The 17,593-nt window shown below is 47.8% G+C and overlaps 1 protein-coding gene and 2 long non-coding RNA genes across 6 annotated transcripts in view; 1 reads left to right on the top strand and 2 right to left on the bottom strand.

The window, feature by feature from the left end:
- Positions 1 to 26: 26 nt before the first annotated feature.
- Positions 27 to 13,446, bottom strand: ATRIP (ATR interacting protein). Of its 4 annotated transcripts, none has more exons than XM_032867957.1 (14): positions 13,091 to 13,446; positions 10,667 to 10,797; positions 9,803 to 9,973; positions 8,086 to 8,204; positions 6,794 to 6,951; positions 5,870 to 5,971; positions 5,423 to 5,552; positions 4,513 to 5,202; positions 1,830 to 1,966; positions 1,568 to 1,659; positions 1,032 to 1,112; positions 576 to 828; positions 276 to 312; positions 57 to 172 (listed from the first exon to the last, which is right to left on the bottom strand). In XM_032867957.1, coding segments are annotated over exons 1-14 (2,349 nt in total). In that variant the 5' UTR covers positions 13,338 to 13,446; the 3' UTR covers positions 57 to 171. The 4 variants fall into 4 exon arrangements, with proteins under 4 accessions (XP_032723845.1, XP_032723846.1, XP_032723848.1 ...); XM_032867958.1 differs by having other exon boundaries at positions 122 to 193; XM_032867954.1 differs by lacking the exon at positions 276 to 312 and having other exon boundaries at positions 27 to 172.
- Positions 13,447 to 13,916: 470 nt separating this feature from the next.
- LOC116873833 lies at positions 13,917 to 16,134 on the top strand. Its single transcript, XR_004383901.1, has 2 exons — positions 13,917 to 14,251; positions 16,000 to 16,134. It is a non-coding gene; the product is annotated as an uncharacterized LOC116873833 (long non-coding RNA).
- A 1-nt stretch (position 16,135) lies between these two features.
- Positions 16,136 to 17,593, bottom strand: part of LOC116873832 — a 2,678-nt gene continuing 1,220 nt past the window's right edge. Inside the window, exon 4 of the long non-coding RNA XR_004383900.1 lies at positions 16,136 to 16,331. This is a non-coding gene — a long non-coding RNA (uncharacterized LOC116873832). The remainder of the gene's footprint in view (positions 16,332 to 17,593) is intronic.

Here is a 17,593-nt window from a genome sequence, read left to right as displayed (position 1 = left end):
TCACAAGGCTGGGGAGTTCTCAACCCTTCACTGCTTTTAATCTGATGACGCGGAGGGGAAAATGGTGGTTCTGGTGCCACCGTGTGGCTCAATGTTCAGCGGCATCAGCTGCAGTCCATCTCAGGGTCATCCACATCGGTTTCAGCGGCACAGAGGTCATCCAGGGCTGCCTCTGAGCAGAGAGAACAGGGTTCTATGATGAAGGCCCAGAGGTGCTGGGCACAGGGGCGAGGGGGAAGACCCACCGCTCCTCCCCCACGCCCATGGGAACTAACCAGTCCCTTCCACGCCCAGGCCTTGCTCCCTCAGCTACTGCAAGCAAAGTGATACAAAGGCAATTCAGACAGGGATGTTTCTGGAAAAACCATGGCTGCCAGGCCAACTCGACAGATACAAGCAAAGGCAGCCTGCTATGCTCAGAGAGGAGCCAGAGCAGTAAGGCAAGTAGGACCCCAGCGCCAGCAAAGGCTGGAAGGAAGACTGCTGACTTAAGGCCAGGAAGTCTAACCTGTCCTTGAACTTCAGGGAAATACCGCATGCGGGCTGGACAGAGAGGGGTCCTCTTGCTGGCTTACCTTCACAGTCTGCCACGTCAGGAAGCCCTCGAATCAGCATGCTGACCCCTGGCATCACCTGGTCATACTGATGCAGGACCTCCACGCAGTGCACAGTGAAGAGCTTGTCCTTCTGGGACAGGCCGTGCAGCAGCAGCACCGTGTCCCGCAGGCACCGCACCGTCCGCTTCTGCTGGTCCGTCCTCGGTGGCCCCCCGGCCCTCCGCACTGTCAGCCACTGTCTGTGCAGCACCACCGTGAGTGCTCGGACTGCCTGCAGGGAGGGCAAAGACTGAGGCCGGGCCTCAGGGCTCTTGTACCCTACTAACCTGCTCAGCTGGACAGTACCCTTCCTAGCCACGCCAGGTGAGGAGGGTTCTGAGCGGGGGCATGAGGTTTAGAAGGGGCAGGGGCCCCCTGCATAGGGTCGCCTCACCCCCGACTGAGCTGCCAGGCCGCTGGCCCCCGTGCACTCACCTCCACGTTGCACTGGCAGTTAGAGCCAGTGACTGGGGAGGAGGGGCTCTGCACACCAAGCTTAGCCAGGAGCCACACAGCCTAGAACAAGAACAGACTGTTCCATCTGTGGTTGAATGAGACCCTGATCACAGTGAGGGCTTTCTAAGGCTTCTCCTACGAGTGCTCCCGTTGCCTTAGCAACTGCCTGTCTGTACAATGGGGTCCAAGAAATGGTCCTGTGGGACCTTCCTAGGCTAGACTCAGGGACAACACCTGTGTCTCACCAGAGACCCACCTGCCTCCAGGCCCCAGAGCCAGGGTGGGCCAGTTCTCAGGCCACTCTGACAAGTTCCAAGACACCCTGGGGTCCACCTTTATTGCTTGAGTAGTGTGGAGCCCCCAAACTGAGTTCCCCTTGTTAGCATCTAGGTAAACTCTTGTTGCCAAAATGAATGAAAGCTCTGTTCCCCCCAGAAGAAGGAGAAACAGAGGCCCTGAGGTGGTTGGGTTGGGGGGTGGTGAGCAGGTCACAGAAGGGGCTCTGGAGTTTTTACCTCTTGTTCTAGCTGAAGCCACTGTGTGTCCGAGGCCACTTTGTCAGGCCTTGATGTGATGTACATGTACAGCAGCAGGAGGAAACAGCCTTCTGAAAAGGACGCCCCACCTCTCACTCAGGGTCCCCCTTCTTACCCAGAGCCCAGGGCACAAGCTGCAGAAGCCATCAGGAGGCCTCCAACCTGTCCCTGCTCCCACCCCCGCTGCCAGCCTGCAGTGGCAGCCCCCCGCCCCCCCCGCCCCCTCCCCGCCCTGCTCTACCTGAGCGGGAACAGAGCTGGGGCGCCAGTTTCTCATGGTCTGCCAGGAGGGAGAGGAGTTCAACAGTCAGCAGCACGCTGGGCAGGGGGCTCTCGGGGCTGAGGCACTGTGGCAGCACATGGAACACACACTGGAACCTAGAGCACAGGGGCCCGGAGAGAGGGGACACTGATAACCTCATCCCACAACTCACCCTCATTCTTCACCAGAGGGAACGGGACATTTTGAGCAGGCGATGGGAGGAGGAGCTGTGGTTCAGACCCAGGTTCAAGTGCTGGCCAACCACCACCTGCTTACTAGGACATCTGCTTCCTGTGAACCAGTGGGTACTAGCCTCCACTGCCATAATGCTGTGTCTTAGAAAGGACAGGCCCTAACCGGGCACAGTGCCACCTGTAGATGGGGGCTGCCTCCCTGTACCTGGGGTGCCTGGCCTACACACTGCTCCTGGAGCTTTCCTACCTTAACTTGGGTGTGAAAGTTACAAGCCCACTACCTAAGGAGTGGCCAGGTTCTAGAAGTAACAAATGCAGACTTGGCTAAGGCTGGATTTTATATCACTTGCTGAGCAGACCATTTTTGAAAACACCAGATCCTTTGTCACCAGACAGGAGCAGGTGCCCCTTTGGAGCATGCACAGGTGAGGGGCTCTGGGCATACTCTCCCCCAGGTCTCTCGGGCACAGGGAACTGGAACTAAGTCCCAAGACAACCGTCATTTGCTCAACCCACACAATCTTGTGGGTGGGGAGAGGGGCACTTCTGTGTCCCCTTCATGTATCATGCATTTGCAGTGTCTCACCACACACCACTGAGGGTTAAGAATATTTCTCAGTATGCCAATCAGGAAGCAAGTTCCCACTATGTGGGGTGAAATCATTTCAGAGCAGATCCTGTTCGGTGGATAAGCTGCATGTTTTCAGGTACCAGGGAGCATGGAACTTTGTGGAAAACTGGGATTTAACCTGGTTGTTACTCAATTTCATCATTAGAAGTGGTCTCTAGTCATCATGTAAAGTCCCTGAAACTATCTGCAAGAAAAATCCATCTTTATATATGACACAGTGGTTTCCAAATTATTTTTGGATAGCATCAACCTTCTTTTAAAATTTTTTTTTTCAGAGCCCCCAAACATGCAAGAGAGAATAGTCTTGTTCTCTTTGGAGCTGGGGATGAGACCTCTTTGCTCAAAAGCCACTGCCATCCCAGTACCCAGGAATGACCCAGTAACTGGGAATGACCTATGGCTACACCAGATATAGTAGGAAGACATGGATGGGTCTGAGGGTTAGGGTTAGGGCAAAAGTCCCCTTTATGAGACCGCTGTCTGCCTGGCTACTTGTGTTGCCCTGTACACAGTGTTAGAGCCTTAGTGGCACATGTCCTTTGCTTTCATGCCAAGGTGAACAGGAAGCTGTGTGGTAGTGGGGTTCAGCCTGCAAGAATGTAGGAATTCTGACACCAAGAAGCACCAAGTGGGAGGTGATGTCAGATCATGATCAAGGGCAAGTCAAGGAACTTGCCCAGCATGCTCTCTTCATTCATATTCATGTGCTTACAGCTAGGTGTAGGGATGCAGGGCTGTGAGGTGTCCCCTGAGCTAGTGAACAGAAGGCACCTGTCTGGCCTATAGTAAGCATCCCCTGACTAGCTGTTTTGTCATGTTCTTGTGGACAAGCTCAACCGGGATGGAATGATGGTCTATCTACCAACAGGACTGGTAAGAAGTGGTTCCTGGCATTCATTCAATACCTATGAAACAAGCAACCAGCCCCTATGAGCTAGCTCTGTGCCAGACACGTGGGTGACAGTTCTGAACCCACCATGCTGCCCACAGCTCTGAGGACTACCGTTAGCATGGACCAGACCAGCCAGAATATCCTCTAATGGAAAGCAGGATCCAGAAGTGTTTTTAGGAGGCAAGTATGCTAAGCACAGAGACTAAAAGCTTGAAGTAAGTGCAGCCAGTGGAGTTACTCCTAATAGGAACTGCCTTCTTGGTGGCGTGCTGAGGAGGGGATCGATTATCGCATGGGGGATGAGCTGAATGGTGTTTACAGTTCCTCCCAGTCTTAAGGCTCTGGAACCCCAAGTTAGGATTATGACTACAGTGTTCACAAGCTAGGTTCACTATCCAACCACTTCCCACAAACCTTAAGAGGAGCAGGTAACCTATGACTTGTGCCAGAGTGGGGCACAGTGATGATGGACAGATTCCCAGCAAGGTCAGCTTACGGGCTGCAGACCTACCCCACACCCTCTGCTTCCTTAGGGAACCCCACCGAACTTAAATGTGGTATGATTCACGGTCTTCACCTGATCCATGGCCCAGGTTCAAGGCTCTTGGTTCAGCCTTTGTCTGTCCTGGGGACTGGATGCTTTTCCATAGCGGCTAAAAGCCTTCTTTCATCACATGTGTCTTTTGCTTACCTGCTGTACAGAGGCAGAATTAAGCCAAATATATCACTTCCTTGGTTCTCCTAAATCACTTTCTTGGTTCTCTACCACCTGGCCCCACTTTCCATTACTTCAAAACTCCCTGAATGAAGCCTCAGAACATAAAACCAAGGCTTAGCACTGAGAAGTATAGAAAAGTCAAGATTGGGCAAAGTATAAGGGCCATGGGATAGACCTCGAGGTCAGGTAAGACCCACAGAGAATCATGACCCCATGCCATGTTATACCTGGGCAGGAAATCAAAGGAAGCATTTTCAGCTAATTTCACCAAAATCGTAAGACACTGGCTCGGGACACTGGCTTGAAGGTGACCTGTTGCTGAAGAAGAGAAAGTCAACAGGTAAAGAAGCATCTTCAGTAGTGGATGCTGGCCTTGGTCACTGGCAAGCCCCTTTGGGGCTGAGGACATATCCCCATGATCTTGTCTGTGAACCAGGCTCTGGTTTCCTTCCATAGCAGCAGAATCCACCCCTGTATCGGACAGTAATTGGTGGACGACCGCTCCACTGTGGCACACCAGGTGCTGAAGAACACTGAGGGATGCCACAGAGAAGCCTTCCAGGTTACAAAGGGAGTCCTCGAGGCTGGCCTCTCCCCCAGAGCTCACGCAGGAGGAACGTGTCGGTGAGTCCCCAGGCGCTCCACTTCTCTTGGCTCCTGCCAAATCTTGCAGAGCCTGGCAGTGTAAGCCGATAAAGTACTGTACCAGGGGGAGGAGATGCACAGCTCCAGGAAGCTGGCAGAGTGGGAAGGCCCTTCTGCCGCCCTCTGCTGGGTCTCCATCACAGGAGCCTTCATCCCGGGCAATGAGATTCAGTCCAGTGAGTGCCAGGTTCTGTGCTTCTCTCAGAGCCAAGAGGGGAAATGACCCATCGCGAGAACCTGTGGTCCTCAGGCTTGAAATCCCAGTCAAGGTACTAGTAGTAAATACAGAAGAAAACACCAAGCATGAGATGAGAGACAAGGTCAAGGGCTTCAGTCAACCTGCCTGCCAAATTCTCTAGTTTCCCAAACTGTACCCCACGCCGCCCACTCCTGTCATGGGCACAGAGACCTCCCAGGCTGACCAGGACCAGAAAGGGACTTGCTTCCTGGGAACTCCTTCCTAAATGAGCTTTTTAGGAGTCTGAGGCTTACCTGCCAAACCCTGGGTGCTGCAGCAGGGTACTCGTAGGAGCCTCGGAACAACTGCTCAGGAGGTGGCACAGACCTAGGGATGACCCTGGGATCAAAGGCTGCTTCAGGAGAAGGTTTATCAAAATGGAACCTGCAGAAGACATGGTAATTCTAGAAGGTTCTGACAAGGGAGGCCTTTTCTAAGGCTTCAGAAGGAAAAGTGAAGGTTCCTTGGACACTAACTATCCTCTAAGCTGCCCTGCAGCTCCACTGAGATCCCTGTGGGTGCTGAGGGCTCTGGGATACACCTGCTTTGGCCCCTTCTAGTTTACAGTCTTCTGGTTAAGTCACAGACTACCACTCCCCTGGACCCTCTGAAGGACTTCCTGGGGTGCTGGTTCTCAAAGACAATTCAAAGACAACTGGAGCTGTGCCGGCCTCCCGCACGAGGGGCGGGTGTTCTGGTACCTTGAGTGTTTGATCTCTGCATCCAGCTGTCAATAAGACTTTTCTGGGATTCTTCTTGCTTTATGGAGTCACCTTCCAGACTGTGGCTCTTATTCTCTACAACTAGATAAAATGTGAATCAAAACTTGAGCACGAAAGCAGAGGCATATCAGAAACTCTTGAACATAATGAGTTTTTAAACTTTTTTTTTTAAAGTAAACTACCCTTAATGTGGGGCTTGAACTCATAACTCTAAGATCAGGAGTTGTGTGCTCTATGCACCGGACCAGCCAGGAGACCCATCATGAGTTTAAAACAGAAACTGTTCCACCTCCTCAACCTTGGAAACCTTGGATTAAAACAAGAGCCAGAGCAACTCAATAACCTTCACATTTTTGCCTTTTTCATGGAAAAGAGGAACTCATACAAGGAAAGGAAAGTTCCTTTATACTGGCTATGTTTCTAGCATGTTGAGTGGGGAGGTTTTAAAATACGCCTGCAAATTCTAAAGATATTTCTCTTCAAAAGGTGCGGCCTAGTTTCCTTTCCCTTGAACATGGCTTCTAACAAACAGAATGTGGCAGAAGTGATGCTATGGGACTTCTGCGGCTAGGCTATAAAAGGGCTGGCTTCCACCTGGCTCTCTCCAGTCGGTTAGCTCTAGAGGAAGCCATCCACCAGGTTATGAGGTCATCCAAGTAGCTCTGTAGAGAGGCCCACATGTGGAGAACTCCGCTGCCAGTCATGTGAGTGAGCTACTTTGAAAGAGATCTTCCAGCCCAGACAAGCCTTCAGTGACTGCTGTCTCCACAGAGACAAACCATTCCCACTGTGCTCTGTCAGCACTCTTGTTCCACAGAACCAGGAGAAATGCTCCTTGTTGTTTTAAGCCACAAGTCTGAATAGCTCGTTACACAGCGATGGATGAGAGACAGACTGACTTACCCTCTCTGCCCACCAGGGACTTGTATCCTGGCTCTGTCTGGAAGGGGTGGGGAAGGGACATGTTAGCACTAAAAGACTCCTTTGTAGGGAAAGATGGTTTTCCAAACTGTGGAGAACATGCTTCTGGCTTTACAGCCACAGAAGGGCTTTTCCTAGGACTGGAAAAAGTTAACTATGAAAGCAAAGTAATGATTCTGCTAAAACCATTTAAAATACCTGGTTATAGAACTTCTAACTTATTCGCGTGTTAAACTTTTTGCATCTAGGTGCTTTGACCAAAGGTTTTATCTATTTTATATTTGTCATTCTTTATCAGGATAGCAGTGCAAAATTCAAGGCATTTTGTTCCAAATTGTTGAAAACCTCTTTCATCTCCATTTTCTTCTAATCACCCCAAAATACCGGCCTTAATTCTAGTACTGTTTCCAATTCCACCCAAATATCTTTTTAATGTGGAACAACCTCTTATTCAATAGTCCCCAGGGGCTGAATTCAGAGATTTTCAGTAGAAATAGCGCCTATTAAAAGGCATGTCGTGTCCTGCAACTTGAAAACCGAGCCAGTTCTTCGGTGCCAGGGTCTTGGTGTTAGAGAAGCAGTTTTAACCCTCTGAGTACATCAAACAACGCCAGGACCCTTCTGTCAGAGATGTGTGAAGAGGTGAGGATGGACCCCCTCTGCTCTCCTGTCTGACCTGGACTAGGCAAGGCGAGTTCAGTTTCACACCCTGCCCATTATGAGCAGAGACAGCAGAATGTTCAATACCAGAAAAAGACACCCTGACCCATACTGTTCAAATTTCAAGGCTGGTATCAACAGTGTGCCAGACTTCTCTGGCAGGCAGGGGGCAGGACAAGACCATTAACAAGCTGATCACATCTGCAGCAAAGGCGGGACGGTTGCACAAAGGTCCCAGGGCAGCAAATGAGAAAAAAAGTTCCAAGTAGTTGGGACTGAAATACACTTATACATGGGGCAAGATCAGTTATTTGAAACAAATTACATAAAAATGAAGACTGGCCCACCCCAAAAGTGCAGAGAGCATCTTTCCAGCCTTTTTTTAGTCCTGAGTATAAAGTCCTGAAGAGAGGAAGCCCTCCTGGAGTGTGAGGCCTTTATGCTGTGATGCACCAAACCTTTCAAGCCTGATCTAAACTACCTTCAAGGCCTTAGGAAAGAGGATCTGTGTTCAAATGGCAAAGTTTAAATGGCCTTCATTCAAGATTAGCCTGACCTTATTCATACTTTCTATAAACCATGCGAAACCACTCTCTCTCCAGCACCGTCGTTACCTGATATGGGGAATAGAGGGAGCAGTCAATTTATTTGCTCGTTCGCTGCTTTGAAGCTTTGTCCTTAATTCATTCATCTCCGCATCTTTAAACTGGAGTTCAGACTGCAGTGATTGGAGCTGGAAGGCAAAAGCAACAAACTCCTGGTGGTCCCATCATATATGCAAAATTATCTCTGGGCTTCAAATCCCAAGCTCATAAAGGAAAACAAACCATGAGAATAAGTATGAAAGTCTGATGTGACACAAATGTCCTTTCTATCAAGCTTTAGCCTTCTTCCCGAAAGTCAGCATGGTATTCTAGAAAGACGTTTTGACCCGAACTATTGCGAGGTAGTGTGTGAGGGTTCAGATACCATTTCCTCAGCCTCTCTGAACGTTAGCTTATCTGTAACACAAATACCTGGCTTCACGGTTGGGGGTATTAAATAGGAAGGACGGACGTGAACTGCCCAGCCTGGCGCCTGGCAAGGTGCCGTATCTCACAGTGACATGTCAACCTTTTGATGAACATAGTGGTGTACGATTCCAGGTCTTCTTGAAAGTCCGGGCAGAGGATTTGGAAATGTTGCCAAAACCCCATGCAGCAAGGGGAGACCTGCTCCAGCTTACAGCCAAGAGTGCTGTGACTCCCTGGGCACACTCTCCGTGCCAAGTATAGTACCAGTCACAGCACTCCCAGCAAGTGCAGGGCTGTTTACATCTTATAGCAACCATTCTAGTTATTCCCTGGAACAGATAATGGAAATGAGTCACAAAGCTTAAGTCATTATGCTGGGGTCTCCACTCATATGTGAGAAAGCCTGGATTCAAACTCTGGTTGGTCTGCTTATAACTCCCTGACTCTTCCATCATGCATGTGCAGAGACAACTGTTGCTGTTAGTGTGGGGCACAGGTTAGTGCTTCTTTAAAGTTTGCTAATTTGCTGAGTGAATGGCAGAATAAGACCCAGGTCCTTGAGATTGAAGCCTTAGAAAGTGCTGAAGGAAAATGGTGTTATGTAAGGACACCTACTAATTTCTCCCTGGAACATCAGCTTCCTCCCCCGATAAATAATCATTTCCCCACCTCTGTGTGATTAAACAGGAGCTGTCATCTCTGTGGTTGCAGTGACTGGTTCAGGAACAGGCACCTGACTCAGGTCAGACCAATGAGAGCCTTGAGATGGTAGTGGTGGGGGGGGCAAGTATTCAGTCTGCTCTGGAGCTATGAAATATGGGCCCAAGAGCTGCTGGAGAACATATCCTTTACCATAAGGATGGAGCCTGTCTATAGAGTAGACAGGAAAGACAAGTCGCAGCAAGGCTTGAGTCATTCAAGGCCCCTACACACCTGTTTTTTCCCAGACTTAGTTATGGAAGTCGGTACGTTTTCTTTTGGCCCAAGCTAGGTCAATTGAGTTTCTAACCTGGCAAAAAAGCTCTTACTTAAGCCTATTTCTGGAAAGTCTAGGCTATTGATTTGTTCCAACCAAGACCAACTATCATAGCTACCACAGCAAAGCAGTTTCTTCTAAGTCCTTTTCCAAACCACATGCAGTGCCTGAATAAAAGTATATGTAATTAACTGATAGCAGAAAGTATTTAAGACAAACAACTGTTGAAATATTCCGGGGAGATTTAAAGACACTTTGGTCATTGCTTCTAACAGAACTCAGTGAACAGGCAAAAAACACTTGTTCTTGTGCCCAGAACAAGAAAAAAAAAAAAAAGTTCACCTTTTTGGAAAATTCCTTTTCTTTGTCACCAAGTGCTTGAGTTTTCTCTTGCTCAAGAAGGAAATGTGATCTTCTCTGTTCCTCTAGCATGGATTCTGTCTGATGCAGTGAGTCCCGCAAAATTTTTATTTCTCCATTTTTAATGAGGACTTCTTCTTCCATTGCTTTCATCTGTAAATCCCAAATCAATCTTGTGAAAAGCTTACAAGGGTAAGTTACATATGTACTTGTTTCAACATATAGTTGTGGAGATGGAAAAAGCACATGTAAACCATGTTCTACAGACCAGAAGTCCCCAAATACATCCATACCAACTAGATGTCGCCATGGTCCACTAGGCCCATTCGTGGAAGAGTTGACATTCAGCAAGCTAGCTTAAGGACACACACTGTCATTCGCACATACAGATTCTGTAGGTTCTAAAAGTATTAAACAATCTGGGTCACACACTTCATAGTTCCAGAATTTCACACTATGTTCCTAGCTTTCCTAAGGACCTAATCTACAGATGGTCATATAAACGATGTCTGCTTTTTTGTAAAACTGCTAATGAAAACAGCAAACATTATGATGTATCCCCTGTATAAGACATATGCTATAAATCTGTCTCAGTGCTATGACAGAAAGTTTGTATCTCTTTTTGGATTGGGTGTACACTGTTTCCTTTCTTGCCTAGTTGTTAGGAATCTCAGGATTTGGTTTCTTTCAGTCTGAATTTTCTGGCTTTCCCCAGCCTTCCTCCATTTTGTGGGGCTGAATCTTGAACTCTTGTTTTAAAGCATTTACATATCTTACTGTACAATGCTTTATAACACTGCATAAGTGATTAAGTTAGCTATAAGAACCACAAGTTAAGTCACTTACCTTTTCTTTAAGTTCTTTGTATTGTGCCTGAAGTACTTCTAATTCAAAATTATCTTGAACTGGAACAAATTCTCTGTTCTTCCCTGCAGGAGTTTTTGACATCCCATCTAATCTAGGGACCTTATGAACATCTGTAAAAAACAGTTCCCATATACTTTTCAGAATCCAACATTTTCCCACTTTTGTCGGTCAATGCTGAAAAGAATCACTCTTGAAAGCAAATTAGAGAAAGTTCTAGTAAGCAATATAGTTATTTTCCAACCTAAGAAAAGGAATCAAACTCACAGATGATCCTTATAAAATAACAGATCCTGCCATTCTCCCAACCCCCAATTTTAAGAGTCTCATCTGAAGGCTGAAAACATGTTGTGGGGACCTCACTGATCAGCAGTTGGTGATCTATTTTTCAACAATATTTACTGAGCACCTTTATCTACACCAATACCTACACCTACTGAGCACCTGGCACAATCTAGTCTCTAAAGGTACAGCGGTGAGCATAATGGATCCAGTCCTTACACTCACAGAGCTTATAGAACATTCAGAAATATTCACACAAATGCAAATTTACAACTGTGGTAAGAGCTGCACTAAAGAACAAATATAGGAAAGCCTATCCGAGGGGGATTTGATCCAACAGGAATGACTAGAAGTCTTCCCAAGGAAGTGATGACTGAGCTCGGAGCTGAAGAACGAGCAGAATTTAAGCAGATGAGGAGGAATGGGGAAATGGATGAAAAGAACACCATGTACAAGAAACAACGAGGAAGCAGGGAGAATTCAAGAAAGGAAGGTCGTGTAGCTTAAACTCAGAAAGAGTGGGAAAGGGCCAGGCCATACTAGCCTTGCAGGCCATGTTAAGAACTTTGATCTTTTTTAAAAAAGATTTATTTATTTATTTATTTGACAGACAGAGATCACAAGTAGGCAGAGAGGCAGGCAGAGTGGGGGGTAGGCAGGCTCCCTGCTGAGCAGAGCGCCTGATGCGGGGCTCAATCCCAGGACCCTGGGATCATGCCCTAAGCCGAAGGCAGAGGCTTTAACCTACCGAGCCACCCAGGTGCCCCTCTTTTTTTTTTTTTTTTAAAGATTTTATTTATTTATTTATTTGAGAGAGAGAGAGCACAAGTAGAGAGGAGCAGGGGGAGGGGGACAAGCATATTCCATGCTGAGCACAGAGCCCAATGTGGGGCTCAATCTCATGACTCTGAGCTGATATCAAGAGTCAGAGGCTTAACCAGCTGAGCCACCCAGGTACCCCAGGACTCTGATCTTTATAATAGAGGCAGTGGGAAGTCATTAAAGGGCTTCAGTAGGGATGTTCACTTTTATCTGTGTGAGACACAGCCAGATTTGAGTTCTGCAAAGATCACTCTGGCTGTGGTGTAAAGTCTGACTTACAGGGAGTCGAGACTGGAAACAGGGAGAATTTAGCAGATTATTGTCCAGACAGAAGAAGTGACTAACATAGATCAGGGAGATGGTAGAGATGATGCAAAAAGGATGGATTCCCGAGGTGGACTAAGAAGGTAAAGTTATAGGATTTGGAAAGGAATTAGATGGTCAAGGAAAGGGCACTGTTGCCTTGTGCCATCTGATGGAGAGTGGTGCTAGTCACTGTTATACAGAATATTTAGTCATTAATGAACATTTTCTGAATGTCCACTCTGCCAAATGCCATGCTGGCAATAGTGGAGAATGACAGGATTTCCAGGAGGTGAATGTGTGGGATTTAAGATATCTGTGAGATATCCAAGTAGAGATCCAAGGTGCCCTCAAAACTTTTCTCTTTCTGTGGGCTCCACAAGACTTCATACCTTTCTATAGCTAGAAATGTAAGCTCCTGAAGGAAGGAGGGTTTTTTGTCTTTTGTTAATTGCTAAGTATGTTGCAGTTCCTAAGGTTTTGGGCACCTAGTACAACTTACTGGTTGTATAAAGGAATAAATCTCTTTCATCTCTTGCCCTGGCCAGGCCCCTTTCTTATGTTCTTGCGGCCCAAGCGGGGGTGGGGGTTGCGGGCAGGGAGGCGCAGTGGTATTCATTAGATCTAGAGCCTCCCAAACCTGTCACAAGAATGAATTCCCATGTGTAGGTATGATTCTGGTGGTGGTGGACGTGTTCTAAGGATCTTTGCTTAGAACCAAGAACTTCGTGGCCCAAACTTTATAAACTAAAATGTTAACCTAATTTCCTGTATTTCAAATCGGCTGTCTGACATTCTTGATACATTTCTCCCCGAAATCAAAAGACCTTCTGAGGTACAACTACTGCTTAAATGAAGCCATTCCTATATTTTTAGGAGGGCATTGTGGGTGCAGGACACCGGGGCAGCGGTCTCTGTGGGGTTCCGAAGCCACAGCCATCAGAGAGGTCTGGCGAAGTCTGCACCACCCTCCGGGTAAAGGCCCCGAAGCGCACTCACTGGACACGTCCCGAGCAGCGGCCGGGCACTGGCTCAGGGCCTGCGACGCGAGGGTGTCGAGTTCCTCCAGGTCGTCGGCAGTGAAATCCCCGTGCGCGCCGAACGGGTCTTCGGGGTCCAGGACGGCGGCCGCAGGGAAGCCCCGGGCTCGCTTGGTCGGAGGGTGCCCGGTGCTGGGCGGAGGGCCAGGGCCAGGCGCCGGGAGCCCGCTCCGCCTCCTGCTGCTCGGCGCGGGGGTTCCAGCCATGCTTCCGCCGGCCACTGTCCGAGAGCACCCGAGGAAGGCCTGGTCGTCGCGAGGCCGGATCGCGGACCAACCGCCCGCGCGCCGCCGCTCGCCTCAGCCGCTAGGGCCACGCCCCCGAGCCCACGGGCCAATCGGCTGCCAGCCAGCGGGCGCGGAAGGATGATCTAATCCAAACGCGTCGCCGTGCTCTGCGGAGAGCGGGCCTTTCTCGGTGGAGTCCCGCCCTCCAGCCCAGCTCTGCTGGGCTCTCTGGTACGGGTGGCTGGGTCTCTGTGGGTCTCCGTGGGTCTTCGGCGGGATGTGTGCTGCGCGGTCCACGTTACCAGGGGGGCGGGGCCGAGCCTTACCAGCCTTACAGCGCCGGTGGCTCTGCGCCCCCTCCGCGCAGCTGCGGTGGAGTCTGCCCCATCCACACGTACACTTGTGAATCTTGACAGGCAGCGTTCAGGGGTTTGGTCTCTACGATTTCGCTGTTTTCCTCCCGCCGGACTCACCTCTCACATACCCAGAAGTCCTCTTGAGGAGGCGTCTGGGAGAGTGGAGTTGGACGGAGTATGAATACAACTATCTTTGAGAAGAGTTAATGTTTGGAGTGTGCGTATTTGAGATAGGTCTGGAGAAGAAAGGTCACGGAGAAGGGGTGATCCTGAGAAGAGTGTGCCTGTTTTGGAGAGTGTGGGAACTAACTCTTCAGGCTGTTGGCATTCATTCATTTCTCTGAGAGCGCCTGAGTGGTTTTGTCCTAAGCGCAGGCCATGAATGAACGAGGAGGCTCAGGAGGTCAGAAAGGCCCCTTGAAAGTGGCACCTGGGCTTCCCTCCAGTTTGAGTGGGAGTGACTGACTTAGCAAGGAGACTGGCATCCAAGCCTCAGACGAGAATACAACACCGACATGGAGGCCACACAAATGCCAGGTAGGTGTTATCTGTGGCAAAGAGAGAAGGTTAAGCCTTCAAAGAGGAGCAGGACTTGGGCACCTGACAGGATATTATTGGGGAGCAGTAGTGTGCAGGACAGTTAGCTGTTACAGGGTGTTAGAGAGTAACAGAGGTAAGACTCTACTCTTGCACACTCAGTGCCAAACTTAGCTTTTAAGTGTCCCGTGAATGTTTATGGAAGCAGTAAATGAAGGGGAGATGGTTGTCGGGGTATAGAAGATCTTGAATACCAGAGTTTCATTTTTGAGACGACTAGTAGGTTCCCTCAGTAGGCCCAAATGTTGAACACTTGTCTTAATTATGGCAGGTCTCTCGTCTTGTGAAGAAAGGATTGTCCTTCGTTTGTCAGGAAGGATTAGGTTCCACCAAACAGAATAGTAGGCAGCAGTGTGGTGTTGTGCTGGATCTTGGGGGTTGTTCTCAGCCCCACAGGGAATGCCAGAAGTCCAGAGTGTGCTGGCTGTGCAACTTTCCAGAAGCGGACCAAGGAGGGAACCCCCTCCCTTATTAATGTCAAGTACCTTAGTCATAAAACAGGCTTCAATCTATTAAAAAACCTTTTCCAGTTTTGACTTAGCAAAATCTGACAAGTTCTAGAGCCCTTCTTGAAAACAGGCAATTAGAGAAAGATGAACATTATTAGCATAATTTCCAGTGATATCAAGAGCCTGGAGGGGGAATCCAGACTTGTGCCACTGAATTGTTCCAATATATATGCATTTAGCCTCTGCCTCCTCCAGTTTACTCCTCCTGGAGTCAAAGGTGATCATCAACAAATATAAAGAGAAAAAAATAAAGGTAACAGACAACTGGGACCACCACTTTATAGACAGTGGTAAGGGAAAAGCTCACTACTGTGATGTTTGAATTCTCTAAAGGAAGAGAGTCAGTCTCCAGTATATACAAGTGACAGGCAGAAGGAAGAGTTGGTAAGAACAGTGAGTCAGCTTGCTTATAATGTAGACCATTGTGGCTCAAGATGATCAGGGAATGAATGGTATCAGAAGGTAGGGAGTGCCAGCCAGATGCCTAACTGGTCATTGTGGGGACTCGATTTTGCCCTAAGAAGCCACTGAGTTCTGAGCCAAGAAGAGACAAAGTCTAACTTTGTGGTTTAGCAGGGACACTCTGCAGCCTGAATGAAGGTTAAACTGTAGAGGAGAAAGGGTAGGGGGCAGGAAGACAAATGTGGGTGTGACTGCAATAACCCAGGTGAGGGATTTTAGGTCAGAATGGGGTGTGGGGGGGGTGATACTGGAGGAGGTATGCAGAGGCCACATTTAATTTGGCTGATGGGTCAAATGTGGGGTTTAAGGCATGGGAACCTAGGAAGGACCTTTCTGAAGCCCTAGTGTAAATGCAGACCCGGAGGCTTCAGAGTAAGCTAGGTTCTTAGGAACTTTCAGAAATCTTTCTCTTTTCCTGTTTTATTCCCTTTATAATGCATATTGTATGTATGAATGTTGCTCCTCTCCCATAAAAGAGAAGTTCCTTAACAAAAGGAATTGCCCTCTGCTACACGTGCAACATGCATTTAGTGGACACCTGACATGAAAGATGAATAATTCCATTACAACAAATGGCAACATGGATGTCTTCATAGAAAGAGAACTTTTTTCCTCCCCAAAGTACAAATTCGTTCATTAACCTCATGTAATATATTCCATCGGGCATACAATGATACAAAAACAATACCCATTTCAAATGCATTGGTTTAATTCCAGGTGACACGGAGTTCAGGATAGAACCAAGACTGAAGAGCACACGTTGGCAGGATTCCCGGCTAGGTTCACTCTGACCTCAAAACTAACACAGAAATGACTGAGTGACAAAAAATAAAGAGAATATGAGCCACTGTACGATTATTTTATTTTTTTTACAAAAGTTTATTCTTAAATGTACAACAGGATCTAAGACACTTCATTCCAGCTATAGGTAGCAACAGATGCTATGACAGGGAATCCAGATGTTTAAACAGGAATGGAATTAAGGATCATCACTGCCTCGGGCACAAGAACAGCTTACTTTTTGCCAGATTTCTTAATTCCACCTGTGGCTGCAAAAGGAAAAAAAAAAGTCTCAGCTAAGGAAAAATATATTCCTTATGGTAGAAGTGCTGGGAGTCTGATATGGATCCTAGAAAGGCTCAGCTCTTGTGCCGGACATTCTTTTTTTTTATTTTTTTTTAAAGATTTTATTTATTTATTTGACAGAGAGAGAGAAAGAGAGCACAAGCAGGCAGAGAGGCAGGCAGAGGCAGAGAGAGAAGCAGGCTCCTGACTGAGCAAGGAGCCAATGCGGGGCTTGATCCCAGGACCCTGAGATCATGACCTGAGCAGAAGGCAGAGGCTTAACCCACTGCGCCACCCAGGCGCCCCGGACATTCTTTTTGATACAAGCATGCACAGGGCTTTACCAACAGTCTATGTGGGGTAATACTTGAATGAGGATGAGGCAGGGGCACAAATAATGGCTGTGCACTGGCCTCGATTACACTATTACATATTTCACACACTGGCTCATTTAATCCCCATCCCCCATCAACCCATTTTCCAGATAATGAAATCTCAGGGAGGTGTTGTTCAAAGATATAGGCTGGTCCAGAACAAATCCAAGATTCCACCCCAAGTCCACATTCTCAACTGCCACATCACACACTACTACATTATGATCCTGGGGTGTGGTTTACTCAGTATCTTTATTTTATTCAATTTACATTTGACTATTTGGCACACATAGATAACTTAAAAAATAGTTACAAAATTAAATATGCCTAACGCAGTAATGAAGATCCTAAATGTCTGACAAAATGAACCTTTAAAAAATGAGAGCTTCAATGAAAAACAAGTAGTATAGGATTTCACTAAAGACTGACATTATCCCTATACACAATCACAGATTAAAGGAAAGTACAAAATACCTCACGATCCAAAAGGGAATCACAATACCTAGAATCTCAGCACTGTGAATCAAACCAAATCCACTGGGATAGAAGCCTTGTAAAGCCCTGGACAACACTCCCACCATTCTAGCCTCCACCAGCGCAGGGGGTGGCTGAGTGGTCCCATAGGGCACAAATAACTATAGAAGAAATTGTTCACTAGTTTGATGAATGTAAACAGCATCTAAGAAGTACAGAAAAGTATTCGGACTGTTGGGCTTGAAAAATCTTTTTTTTTTTTTTTTTTAAGATTTTATTTATTTATTTGACAGACAGAGATCACAAGTAGGTAGAGAGGCAGGCGGAGAGAGAGGAGGAAGCAGGCTCCCCGCCAAGCAGAGAGCCCGATGCGGGGCTCGATCCCAGGGTCCTGGGAT

Source organism: Lontra canadensis, unplaced genomic scaffold, assembly GCF_010015895.1.
Source record: "Lontra canadensis isolate GAN:19392208 unplaced genomic scaffold, GSC_riverotter_1.0 scaffold35, whole genome shotgun sequence".
NCBI lineage: Eukaryota > Metazoa > Chordata > Mammalia > Carnivora > Mustelidae > Lontra > Lontra canadensis.
This window is presented reverse-complemented; position numbering and strand designations above follow the sequence as displayed.

Coding starts and splice junctions, on each gene's coding strand:
- ATRIP (XM_032867954.1), bottom strand. CDS start 13,337: ATGGCTGGAACCCCCGCGCCGAGCAGCAGGAGGCGGAGCGGGCTCCCG. Junction 10,798..13,090: donor CGCTGCTCGGGACGTGTCCA/GTGAGTGCGCTT, acceptor TGTTTTTTACAG/ATGTTCATAAGGTCCCTAGA. Junction 1,113..1,567: donor GGCTTCAGCTAGAACAAGAG/GTAAAAACTCCA, acceptor TTCTTGTTCTAG/GCTGTGTGGCTCCTGGCTAA.